The sequence below is a fragment of the Alternaria infectoria genome (genome assembly GCF_024043175.1).
Source record: "Alternaria infectoria strain BMP 0036 chromosome Unknown scaffold_5, whole genome shotgun sequence".
NCBI lineage: Eukaryota > Fungi > Ascomycota > Dothideomycetes > Pleosporales > Pleosporaceae > Alternaria > Alternaria infectoria.
This window is the reverse complement of record NW_026250694.1, coordinates 216,754-230,047: the sequence shown is the minus strand read 5'-3', so window position 1 is coordinate 230,047 and position 13,294 is coordinate 216,754. Positions and strand designations below refer to the sequence as shown.

General features: G+C 54.5%; 3 protein-coding genes across 3 annotated transcripts; 1 reads left to right on the top strand and 2 right to left on the bottom strand.

Moving 5' to 3' along the window:
• Nucleotides 1–1,355: 1,355 nt before the first annotated feature.
• Nucleotides 1,356–3,192, top strand: J4E92_003774 (uncharacterized protein; the record flags this gene model as incomplete). The annotated part of the gene is made up of 2 exons (XM_051495169.1): nucleotides 1,356–2,166; nucleotides 2,240–3,192. 2 exons carry the CDS (start codon nucleotides 1,356–1,358, stop codon nucleotides 3,190–3,192), a joined length of 1,764 nt encoding a protein of 587 aa, XP_051354188.1.
• An 805-nt stretch (nucleotides 3,193–3,997) lies between these two features.
• J4E92_003773 (uncharacterized protein) lies at nucleotides 3,998–6,087 on the bottom strand (the record flags this gene model as incomplete). Its single annotated transcript, XM_051495168.1, has 4 exons — nucleotides 3,998–4,614; nucleotides 4,667–4,794; nucleotides 4,846–5,129; nucleotides 5,179–6,087. 4 exons carry the CDS (start codon nucleotides 6,085–6,087, stop codon nucleotides 3,998–4,000), a joined length of 1,938 nt encoding a protein of 645 aa, XP_051354187.1.
• Nucleotides 6,088–6,985: 898 nt separating this feature from the next.
• J4E92_003772 (uncharacterized protein) lies at nucleotides 6,986–8,887 on the bottom strand (the record flags this gene model as incomplete). Its single annotated transcript, XM_051495167.1, has 1 exon — nucleotides 6,986–8,887. The coding sequence occupies one exon, from the start codon at nucleotides 8,885–8,887 to the stop codon at nucleotides 6,986–6,988; it is 1,902 nt and encodes a 633-aa protein (XP_051354186.1).
• Nucleotides 8,888–13,294: the final 4,407 nt, after the last annotated feature.

Here is a 13,294-nt window from a genome sequence, read left to right as displayed (position 1 = left end):
AGTTTCCAATCCCTTTGGATAACTTATCCTCCCTGTGCATCCACTCGGCGCAGTCGGATGCATTATGGCTACGTGCGAGGCAACACACATACATTTGCAGAGGAAGTTACCTGTACGCCAACGCTGCACCTGGGGGTTCACCTGGTTCCATATGGTCCTTGCTACTTATCACGTCGCTATCTATGGGTATATCATGATAAATAAGTCATGGCTCTACTAATGCAAAGTTTATTGCAATCACAGCTTTGGAGCAGGCGAGGATGACAGCATCTCAAATGCACTCCTATTTGCAAGAGATGGAACATGGTGCACCAAGTCTTGTGCTTGTGGCCTCTGCTCCTCACTACGAAGCATGGGCGGTGACAGTGCGGGCGGACGTCTCGGCAGGCTCCAATACCGTGGACGTGTTCCGAGTCGGGCAGCACAAGGGGCTTGAGACGTAAGCGCAACGGCATTTGGATAAATCTCGAGATAATTAGAAAGCAAAGAATTCCGAGGAAAGAGGCGAGAAGGGCAGGCATGGATATCATTTGTCGGACGGCCAGGTACAATCCCCAATCCCCAATCCCCTGCTCGCCCTAGCGCCACCAGCACGGTCACTGCAAGACAGCCTGCATGCAAGCCTACGTCGCCATCCTCCGACAGCTGTGCATACACCTATACACTGCTCTGTTGTTTCTTGTCGTCGTCGCTGAAGACGTCGCATCTGCTCTGCGACCTTGTCACTCGATTCATCGCGATATACACTAGTACGGACCCTGCTTTGGCGAGCCCGAGGCCACATCAGTTGAGCCCAAGTGCCTGTGTTGGCTTGGCGGCGGGCGAACCCCAATCCCACGTCTTCGGCATTGACGCATCATCAACGCTGTCACTCGTTCCAACCACCTTCGAGACACAATCTTTCCCCCGTGATCCGGTCGCTGTTGGTACTTTTGGAGCTGTTGTCAGCTGTATACTGTCAGTGTTAGCATCGCCGAGCAATAGAGGGGTTCTCCGCTAACTGGCCACCAGTACCGTCCCTCACACAAACCCCTCGAAAAAGGTGCGTAGAGCTCCGGAACCGCCACACCCCGTCTCGACGTTGTTTGGGAGAGACCCCGTGTTCCCCAGGCGGCTGTGCACCGGCGATCCAGACTGCGCGTGGATGATTGCTAATACGGGCAATACAGCACGAGAGGGACCGACTTGGATATAGTAGGACTGCTGGGAGTCACGTCCGCCCCACAGTCTTGGTGATCGGACGTTGAGGAAGGATTGCCACCATGGCAGCGGCGACTGCGGGTAAGTAAAGGAAGTCGTTGCGGGCAGCCTGCAACGCTCTTCACCATTTCCTTCTGCCACCATGATGCACCAACATGCCTCGTCTGAGCCTCCTCCCCGGTCTCTCCAGATATCTGACATCGCTTCTCCCCTTCGCAGGCTACGAGTGGAACCGCTCTTCGCCGCTGCGCTCCTCGCCCGACACATCATCCTCCATGTACCCCGACCGGCCCATTCGCCCTCTGCCCGCCCGTTCTCTACGCGCCCGCTTGTCCCCCGAGCAGGCCGAGACGATCGTGTACCCGCACAACCCGCCGTCTACAGGGCCGCTCTTCAACTACCCGCCATACACGGCCGATGAGCGCGTCAGACCTCACAGGACTGGGGCTAACGACCACCACGCCTGTCATTGTGGCCATACCCATTCCGAGGTCGAGAGCGAGGAGGAAGAGGACGACCGAAACGGACCGTTGCCGTCGTCCCCGAGCTATCAGTACAGCAGACAAGCGTCAGGCAAGCCGGCAGCGGGTGCGACTGGTGCCTATCGCAAACCAGGTTCGCCTGCGTCTTCGGTCGATGGCTACGAGTCATTCGAGAACACGAACAACAAGAAGAAGCGCAAAATCCCCAACATGGGTAGCAACGGGTCACACCACGCGAGCCTCTCCGCGGATCTGACTGGCATGGGTGTTGCACCAGTTCACGAGGCAGGCGCCATGGACGACGGGGACGGCATCGCGCGTTACTACGGCTCGGCGCCCTCGACACCCCAACACGCGACAAGTTCTGGAACCGGCATCTCAGGCGCAGGCAGAGGGCGTTTCGGCCGATCTGGCTCGGGACGGTCAGAAAGGCGCGTGTTGGCTAGTTCGACCAATCTCGCCAACGCCAAAGGGAACAGCAAACGTACGGTGTCACCTCGGGAATTGATACGTCTTTACTACTAAAAGAGTCCGTGCGCTAACGATTTGTTTTCTAGGACCTCCGGAGCAAAGCGGCATCATCTCCACTGCCATTGCCAACGCAAACGCGACCCCGCCACCCCCGGGCAACGAAAACGTGAGCCTTCTGCAGCAGGAAGCCGCCAAGCATACTGCCAGCAAGACGCAATTCACTTTCACCTGCGGCTCCGACTCGGCCAACAAGATGGTCTGGCCGGGCCAGGAAAACGGCCAGTACCCCCAACCGCCTGGCGCATACCCCAATGCCGCTGCCTCTCCTTCACCCCACCCCCAAGCCACCCGCTCACGGCCCCCCGTGCGCCCCGATGCGCCCATGGTGTCTACCCAGGGCACTCAGACCAGCCCCAACATGAACGGAGCAGGTGCATACCCCCCACCGCCCCTGCCCAATGGGACTGCACGACGTCCGACCGGACCTCCACCACCGCAACAGGCACCGCCGCCTCGAAAGCCACGACGTAGCGCCTCAAAGCTGTACGAGTATGCTGCCCGCAAGCGTCGCATTCAGCAAGAGTACGCCAACTTCCACAACCCGCCAAGTCAGCCGTGGATATGCGAATTCTGCGAATACGAGGACATATTTGGCCATCCTCCCATGGCTTTGATCCGGCAGTATGAGATCAAGGACAGGAAGGAGCGCAAACGTCTGGCAGAGAAGCGGCGGCTGTTGGAGAAGGCCAGGATGAAGGGACGCAAGGGCAAAAAGGCGAGCAAGAAGGCACAGAACAATGCCAACAACGCTCAGCACAACCAAAACCCTCCGCCTGGCGGCTACGACCGACGCGACGATGAAGGGTCGCTGGATCCACAGGACGAGTACTACGACGACGATTACGACGAACCGATAGCTACTTGTCCACATGGTTGCCAGCACCACCCGCATCCTCCGCATCCACACCCGCATAAAGTCCCAGGTTTGCCTCCTGGGGACCCTCGGGTGGGAGGACCGCCTGTTGCCAATGGCATCTAGCAACCGGACGAGACGGGGTGGGCCGTCTGTGTTCTTGCATTAAGTCTTCTTGTACTGTCTTTCCGTGCTGCCTTCATGGTCGGAGTTGTTGCAGCTGTTGCTCGGGTGTCTAGACGCGGTGTCAAACGCATCTTCGAGATGACAGGGGGCTAGCGCATTCGATCAACCACGCTTTCCCCCGCCCGTGGCCTGACACCTTACCGAGCATACTCAGCAACCCTCTACTGAGGCACACTGTTTCATTTTGTTTGCAGCGTTCTAGCGTCGTCTTCTAGCATTGTTTCCCAGCACTTTCCCGGAGTCATTGAACCGTTGGTTGTTTCCAATTTGACACCACCCGATCACGACTCGCTCCCGACCCCCTCACCTTCACGACATATCATGAACATATAACCATACATAAACTCCACTCAAATAGACAACCTCTCGACTCTAACACTGAGACGGACTGTATTGTATCGTACATATCCCGCCGGCAGTGTATAGAGGGAACATTACAAGATACCAGATGGCGTTCCAAGTTGGGCAGCTGGTCCAGTTTGTTGTCTCACACTCTTGGTCGGCAGACTGTCAACATATCGTCATGTTACATAGTATACAAGTTGGTAATTACTAGCTAGAAAATCCATTTTATGTAACAACAAGCAATCGATCAAACTTCCATCCGATCTCGCCGTGCTTTTTGAACTGCGCTACATTACTATGCTTCGCGATGCTGTTTTGCTCAGAGTCGTGATTTGAATATGTTTTCATTCCTCATTTCTCATATCCATGCAATCGATACATCTTCTTTATATACAGCCTTCTACATCCTCTCGACAGGGCTGAGCCCAAGCACCCTCATACCATTGTACAAGACCTGCCTAGCAGCAACATACAACGCCAACCTAGCAATCATAACGTTCTTCTCCGAGCCCACAACCTGCAAGTGGTCGTAACTACTGCTGAGCGCATGTGCCATCTTAAACAAGTACGTAAGCACAGTAGTGGGTTCCTGTGTCTTGAGCGTGTTGAGGAAAGTGTCCGGCCACGACGCCAATTGACGGACCAACTCCACAGCCTTGTCTTCCTTCAGCAAGCTCAAGTCAGCGGATGTGAGATCGAGTTCTGCGAGACTGGGGTCCGCGTCGCAGGCTTTGCGGTATATGGAGCAGAGACGGGCGTGTGCGTATTGTAGGTATGGGCCTGTGTCGCCTTCGAAGGAGCACATTCGGTCCATGTCGAAGGTGTAGTTGTTGATGCGCTTGCCCTTCATGTCTTGCACCATTACGGCGGAGATACCGAGTGTGTCGGCGGTTTGCTCGGGGTCTTTGACTTGTGCGTATTTTGTCTCGTTTGTCTTCATTACTTCGTGCATCTTGTCGCCGACGTCGCGGAGGATGTCGTCGAGGAACTTGGCTGTGCCTTTTCGGGTCGACATACCTGTTGTTGTTAGTACCCGGTTGAGAGATGAGAGATGGGATGGAGGTCATACCAAGGACCATGCCGAAGTTGATGTGCTGGCACTTGTCTGAGATGTCTTTCCTGCCCATGAGCTCTTCGATCTTGAAGAGTTGGGCCAAGTGCAGGTCTTGTTGTGAGGCGACGACGTAGATCATGCGGCTGTGACGCAGTTAGCAAGATGTCAGGAACTAGAGGAATGGGCCGGCATACTCAAAATGGTACTTCTCGACACGCTCGATTGCAGCGCCAATGTCTCGGGTCAGGTACAGCGAAGTACCGTCCTTCTTCTTCACGACGGCCTTGCCCAGCTTCTTGGAGTGCTTTGTGAGGTCGACAATTACAGCGCCCTCTGAGTCCTCGCAGACCTTCTTCTCCCACATGATCTTAGCAGCAAGATCCATGCTCTCGTCCTTGACTTGGGACTCTCCGCTGTAGTCGTCGTAGTGGATGTTCAGTCGGGCATATGTTTGCTTGTACTTCTCGATGGACAGGTCCTGCGCAGGTCAGTATTGGTCCTTTACCCTTTGTGATGCGTCTACTCACCCTGAAGCGCTTCCAGATGCCGAGCGCCTTAGGCTCGCCGTCTACCATGCCCTTGAAGTATTTCCTAGCCTGCTCGTCGATACCCTCAGCTTCGATCTTCTTGACCTCGGCCTCCTGCTCCGACGCATCCTTGCCTTCCTCCTTAAGCTTCGCAGCTTCGGCCTTGAGAGCCTTCATCTTCTCCGCCTCTTCGTGTTGTACGTTGCTGACCCTGACGTATATGTCGTACAAGTGCCCAATAGGATTCTTGACGAGTTCCTCCTCATTACCGTAGAGATCGAAACCAATAGCCAACACACCGTATTGCTTTCCCCAGTCTCCGAGGTAGTTCATGCGAACGACGTCCCAGCCAGCGCCCTCGTATAGATTCGCGAGGAAACCACCAATGATTGTGCTTCGCAAGTGGCCGGCGTGGAAGGGCTTCGCGATGTTGGGTGAACTGAATTCGACGATCATCTTCTTCACGCCGGAGGAGGGGTCGAGCGGGTTCTTGAGACCGATGTTCTTGTTGAAACCATATGCCTCCTTAGACTTCAGGACCATGGGAAGGACGAGCGAAGTGAGCGTCTCTGGCTTGAAGAAGAAACCAATGGATGTGTTTGTAACAATTGGCTTCTTAACCAGCGGCGACTCAGGGAAGGCGTCTGCCAGCTCCTGTGCGAAGGCCTTCATGTCCTTCTTCTTCTGGCGGAGGGCGGGCACGGCCAATTGCAAGTCTCCATGCTCTGGCTTGGCCGTCCATGCTAGTGTGGGGTATATTATTTGCTTGTCGACGCCTGAGACGGACGAGAGCAGCTCGGTGATGTGGCTCCGGTAGATGTCGAAGGGGTTGAGGGCGGGGTATGTGTTGGGCTGTTGCGGCACCTTGTCGAGGCCGAGCGTGGCGAGTGTGTTGGTGAGGTCCTCCATGCTGACTGGTGGGCGCGCCGACGCGTCGAGGTTTCGGAGGGGATTGAGGGAAGTAGCGTCGAACTGGAAGTAGTCTCGCAGCAGAGTGGAGGCAGCTGCGACTCTAGGACTGTTGTGCCCGTGTGAGATTAGCTGGTTGTGTAGATAATGTCGCGGACGTGTGTGCGGTCGCAGCGGGGAGGAGAGTGTGTGGAGGGTGGACGCGCGCGGGGTGGTGGGCTTAAGGGCAGGCTGTGTCAGTATGACTGGACTACGGCTGCGTCTCTGAGTCAAAGGGAAGGAGCGAGTCGCCAGCGGCCTCGTCAGACAAGCGTTGCTAGAGGGAAAAAGTCTGGCGCGACAAATATTTGCCAGGCTTTGCTGCATGCCAGATGTGGGGTAGCTGCGATGCGTCAATGGTTCGCGAGAGATGCGAGCAATCGCGCTAGTATAAAATTTAGGAGGGGCTCCGACGTGAGGCTGAACATGGCCTGAGCCCCCAGCCTGCCATCGTCGCAGCCACCGTAGTCATCACTCACTATCACATAGCATCACCTCGAGTCAGCTCATCCAAGAAAACGCTCTAATTACAAAACCCAAGTGCCTCGAAAGTCCAGACCAATCTGTGCCATCGCCGATTTCGCGCAACAAAGGTGCCACGGCGTCGACATGAGGCTCGTATACGCACGCCTCGCACGATTCGGATCTTGTGCCTCCAGATTCTGACATGCGCATAACCTACAGGGCGGCACATATGCGTGCTGATGTTCCTGCGCGTCGCCACGGCCAGCCAGGTACTACATGCGCCATGCATGGCTCGTATACAGGTCGAGTCAGATGTCAATGCAAAAGGACGAGTCGGGCTCACATGTCATGTGTACTTCCACGCAACGACAGGCTCGCGTCTCTTGTTGCGCTCTCATGCTTTGTCTCCTGAGCTGTCTTTGGTTACGTGTCCAGCGAAGCCCAGCTGCTCTCTGTTATCGTCGCAAAGCCTGGCGTATTCGAGCAATAACCGCAGAGTGTAAATGTCCATATCATCTTTGCGTAATACCAAATTAGCCCACTCCTGGCCGCTGAATGCGATCTTCTCCGCTGCTTTGTCGTGGTCACCATACAGCACCGCCACATGGTCGTCTCCAGTGCCTAGGAAATAGTCCAAGATAGCGTGCATGTCGACAAATGAGTTGTCCATTGGCACAAAGTGCAGCCATGGTATCAGTCGGTCGTCGTGCCATTCCGAGTAGATCGTCGCCTTGATAGGGACCGACGTCGAACGTAGGAAGGAGAGATAACGCCCAGAGAAGGAATTGCCATCGATATCAGGGAGGAGCTTGTAGTCGAACTGTTTGGACATGGGGACCTTTTTTACAGTCCCGAACCACTGCTCGTTGTAGTCGCAAGTCCGCTTGCCAGACTGTGGGAAGCACAAAAGGTCCGTGAAGCCGACATTCGTAATCCTGTCGAGCCAAGTACCCATGTTCATGTGTCTTGTCGCTTCTAGATGATACGTGGTGTATGACTGCGGGCTGTATGTTTGGCCTCCTTCCGCTGCCTTTGAGTCCATCTCAAGGTTGTGCACATATGTCCCATTTAACATGGAAACAAAGCGGTGCCGATGGAAGCGCGTCCAGTTCTCTGCCTTGTTACGACCTCCACTGGCGACACCCCGCCATACAGCGCCTGCTGTTTTCTCCGACCAATTCTTGCCATCGCGATTCGTGCCTGAGTAGTCACCGCCTGCAAACGCCTCAGAGAGATAGGCAGCGGGAGGAATGAGGATATCCGAATTTTGCTGCAACTTCGTTTCACCGAAGATGGGCACTAGAGCGTGAGTCGTTGATATCGAAACCGGTTCGATGAATGTTCCATGGGACTCTTGCAGATGCTTTTGTTGGCAAGCATCTCTCACCAAGTCCCAGTTCTGCACGTAGCCTTTATACGAGTGCTCTGGATAGCCCCGAGGAAAAGGAGGAGGTCCAGCAAGGTTCGTGGCGGCGACTTGGTTCCGGCCAGGTGAATCGGGTGGACATGCTTTCCGCGCCAACTCCCAATATGGCTCGCCCGGTCCCATCCAGTTCACCTGAGGCGGTTCTTCGGACGTCTCATCCAAGGCTTGGAAGCTGCCGTACTCAGAGATGGCCTCGTCACCGGGCAGTATTTTCCTCGTCAGGGTCTCAATCTCGGTGTAATTGCTCATCTTCTCCCACGGTACGATGACTCGACTCTCATCCATAAAGTTGACGGCGATATCGAGATCAGGTAGCATGCCTTCCATGCGCCTGACCATGTCCCACCACGCGAACATGCGGTCCGTCGGCGTGCCTGGACCCTGGCCTTCCGTCCTTGTGGTGGTTCCATTTCTTACTGAGATGCGATGTTCATAGTGTTGTGCAAAGCCACGCATACTCTTTGCAGGCACACCCCAGAAAGGTTTGAGATCACGGTAGATCTGATCGAACAGTCCTTCCACGATGACCGCATCGTGTTTTTGCGCATACTCAAACCAGGCGTCAAAGTGAGGTGGTGGATTGCGCCCGCGCCTTTGTCGATATGCTTCGGCTGCCGAATTTAGGTCGTATGTCCGTTCCGAGATGAGCTCTTCAAATTTGCGTTGCGCGTCTACCATGAGCTCATCGATGGGGTGCATTTGCTGCGTGCTTGGATCATGGTGGATCAGCTTGTCGTGATGTACGGGTTGTGAAGGCGAGCGGAATTGCCAGAGCAGTAAGATGCTATTACAGAGAAGCAGGACGCCCAAGCCAGCCGTAAAGACGATGACATTGCGAAAGCCAATGAATCGCGCGCACCGCTGGAACATGTTGATGGAGGTCTATCGTGTGGTAGGTTGTAGCAGTGACGTAGGTAAGTGCCAAAAGAACAAACAAAAGAAAAAGTTTGCGATAGGCTACGCCACTTACACCGAGAGCTTTCACCTCATGTTCTGGCAGGTAAGTGAAAGGCGAGGTGAAGGGGCGGCCCTTACCATCCGCTGGTTAAAGGCAGGTCCCAAATAGAACCACGCGACTGCCGCATGACGCAAGCAGCCAGTGACCCCGAGAAGGAGCCGTTTTCTGCCCTGTAAAATCGTTTCACACCTCAAATTTGTTGCAGTGTCGTGAGAATTGCTTGCGCGTCGCAATGCTTACGCAGCCGTATACTTGTCGTACTATCGTATTAACTGTTCTACACATGAATATAATCGACTCACAACATAGCTGCAAGTATCGTGAAGAGCGCATTAAAACGTTGAACGAACACATTGATTGGGACGGACCAGTTCTATGCTACCGATCCCAGACTTCACCAGCAAGTCATTGCGACTCCTACTCCTTGGCGTATCATCAAACACCACAGACTGTAAAACTCGCTCCCGTGGACGCACGCGTCGATGCTGACTCCGACCGCTGGATGCGCACTAAGAAGAGAACGATGAATACTGTGGCAGTAGCTGTAGAGACAAATATCAACGAGAAGCCCCGTCTTGCACTGTAGTACCTAGCACGCGCGCCCTTGGTCTTACCAAGCTATGACTAGCGCTTTCACTGACGTAGATGGACCCGTAGAGTCAGAGTTCTGTGTCGCGTACCGCGATCTCACGTCTTACGTGGTACCCATAAGCCGTCAAACGCCTCTCAATAGATGTTCCTACACGTTTTGATGCAAAGAAGAAATTCGGGTAGTCGCATGGGGTCGTTGGTGCTGCATCCGACTGAGGCGTTCTCTTGAGTCGCGATTCCAAAGATGTTGCCTTGTTCGATACCTGCAACATCAACAGCCTTGGTGCTTGCCAACGTGACCAAATAGCTGTTTGCAGTAGAGTTGATAGATAGATTCTGCCCAATTAGCGGCATGTTAAAGCTTCTCTACAAGATCGATGGACGCGCAATCTGAAGCGGCTGAGATTGAGGACGTACAGACTACTTGATGTCAAAACTTCCTGCAGACGTCAAACCCGGCAGGCTGCAGGAGCGCTTGAGTAATGCGAGACTCCCTCCACAGTTACGCATGATGCGCCGGCAGGGGCTGGTAGGTAGTATGCCGGATGGAGTGATGAGGCCCGGGCTCAAGTGCCTTTGATTCGAGATCTCTGGAGCCCGCCTTGACCTTGACTGAATGAGGCGATGTGTTTCGATTGTATGAACACACACCAGCGTGAAGATATGGATGCGGTCTTCTCACAGTCTGACGTCGCTCATGCTAGCGGCTGATCCCGTGTAGCTGATTGGGTAGATCCAAAGGAACTGGCTACTAGGACCTCGTCCGCGGACAGTGGAATTGGCTACTGTGTGGGCGTGGTTCGCAATCTCTGCTCATTGCCTATGTAAAAAGCCGGTGGCAGATTCTGAAGGCGCTAGAACTTCCATGAGCCTGTACGATCTCGAACCCAGAATCTATTCTTGCATGCGCAGGGTCGCAGTGTACCTGGAAGAGCGGCGATGTGCGCAACGTCGTACAGGAATTTAATCTCCGCACCTCTGGATGTTTTGAGACATACTCGCATGGGGATCCAGGCGACTCTGAAGTGGCTTCGGGGCGCTCCCAACTGTATGGTCAACGGAATGCCTGGGTTTGCAGACAGATCTGATGCAGATGGAATCGTGTAATCTGGAAGTCATCTGAGACGAACATCCCGATGCGGAAGTTCCATGTTTGCTTCTCCTCGGGAAGGGAGTGGCACACCATGCGATCATTTCACATGGCTATGGTTTGATCACGCATGCGTTGGGGTCGACGGAGTCGATAACAGATATGAGCAGTACATCCCGAGTATCGCTTCTGATGAGGTAGATTCGAGAACAAATTGCTGATGAGCCACTCGATAGCTATGAACTTCAGTCGTGAGAGAAGGACCATGCATTGAGCTTTACGCATGACGCGGACGCAGCGATCGAGTAGTCAACAAGGTAATCGATAAGTGGCTGTTATGAACGTGTCGCTTTGTAATAGCGAAATGGAGTAAGGGAAGCGCAAGCGTCTGAAAGAGGATTGATGAAGTGGGACCTGGATAAAACTTCGGCGAGGTTTTGCATCTAGCGGTCAAGTTGACGAGTAGGTCCCCGATTGTCGGATCTCGTGATTAAAAAGAAGCCTGTCCAGTCAGCTGATTGCGGTCGCTGTAATCCGCTTCCGCGAAAGCACCAGATCATTTTCAGCCTCCACGGTTCGACAAATCAAGTCTTTAGTAGACCGCATACGGCGCTAAAGTGAGCAGTCCTTGCCGTCCTTCCTACCCAAGCTCTCGCGCATGTTGCGCAAATCGGATGCGGCCACTAAGAGGCGGGACGAGGTGAGGGACAGGGGCGCCCTGTCAAACGACCGGTCGTGCTGGAAAACCTCAAAGCCTGAAGGGAATGCTAGATCACAGACCAGGGTCTTAAGAAGTAAGAAGTCTCGAAGTTATCGATGATCCAGAGCTCAAGAGTATACGAGTGACAAATACAGTGTTAACTCGAAGCCAAATATCGGCTATGATGAAAATCTCGTGTGAGCAGATCTTGTACACAAGGCCACACATGATGGGGGTGCGGCAAATTCCTTTTGGAACCCTGCAGAACCGGTTTGCGTAACAACGTTCGGAAGACAGACCGGGAGGACGGCAAAATCGAGGTAGGGCGTGTTACACGATCCGGTAAAGCTGGGTAAACAGCTCTCCATGAAGCTGACAGATGTCTAAGATTCCATGTGAGAGCTGCACGTAGCCGTTCGTAATACGAGGGTCAGCTTCCGAGTATTGCTATCCTGGCACGCATCGACGCGCGGAGAACTTCGGAGCACGTTGGTGATGGCATCGATAGTTGCATCGAGTTCTTCGGAAGGGGTTTGCGGAAGTGATGTTCCTGGTAGCTGGAGGTGGCTGCCAAAAGGGCAGGCGCGCACGGACAATGTCCTTGCTGAGGCCTGAGGTAAGAACTTGTCTTTTTTCGCCAAGCTGATGGCGATGCCGCAAAGTACAGCGGCGCGTGTCACGCAGGCTTATACCAGGGCGATGGGCCGGTAATTGGTGGTCTGGCAAAGGCCACGCAGCTATACCATGACGTTGGTCCGTGGTCGTGCCTCGGATCGGCAATCGTGCGATGCTAGCCGTAGGGCGGACCGGCGCTACTGGCTGGGAGATGCACATCAAGAACGCCATACTCCAGAGCTCCATGGGCGACATGATGCTGGCGGCAACGCTAAGCCGATGCGCAACACGCACAGGGGCGGCGTCAATCACCATGCTAGAAAAGATGGAAGCAGGCGGACGCGTTTTGGAACTGGGCGACACTCAGCTCAGACCAATAGCGCAGGGCGGCAAGCCACGAGAGACCTGCAGCCCACTGCAACAGGTAAAAGTCTTCTAAATGCTGGCAGTCTGAGGAGTCTGTATAAGACGGCGTACTCACCGTCTCTGAGCTGGTCGGTTGACTACAGGAAGCAGACTGCCGCCCAGCACTCCAAGGCATTGGCTCCAGACTCCTTCATCAAGTGAGACAATCTTCATCTCCTCCGCCATCGACGACGGTCCACGACGTCCCGAAGCCGCTTTCAGGCTTGTCTCCAGTCTCCAGCCGTGTGCATAGAATAGTGCTTGACGTCGAACACGGCAGCCAAGGAGAGGTACGTCGGAAGTGCTCCATTGATTGCAGAGGGTGTGGTCCTGGAAAAATGGCGCCCCATTGGCGGTTCTGTCGTCAATGCAAAGCAGCAATGGTGTTGGATGAGAAAAGACATGTCTGGCCGTGTGGGCAAAGCATGGCTAATATACAGCAGCAGCATAGAACGTCCCAGGACTCTGACAAAGCCGGCACCTTCTAGAGGCCCCAAAGAAGCCCCTGCCCAGCCGATATCGACGCTGCAACAGTGAGATAGAGGCACAGCCGCTGTTGGCATCACCTTGTCAAGTCACGCCAGGCACGACTCGCACAGCAAGAAGTGCAGCGTCATCGTACCACGCCACCAGCAACCGGCGAAATAATATCCCGCACACGCTCAGGAACAGGCGGGCGGGAGTGACAGGGCAGAAGGTGAGCAGTTCATTTCGCTTGGTTGCTCGTTCATCCTGTCCTTATCCTACATCCCTGTTGCCACATGGCCGGCCGGGTTCCTGTGACGCATCACATTCGTCAATTTCCCTGCAACACCATCTGCTGCATCTCTACCACACACTCCGCGCTCTCTTTTCCTTCTCTGGCCGTCCGTTGTCCGCTGTTGTACGCGTCTCTCCGACCTCCGCGCATGGATAGCT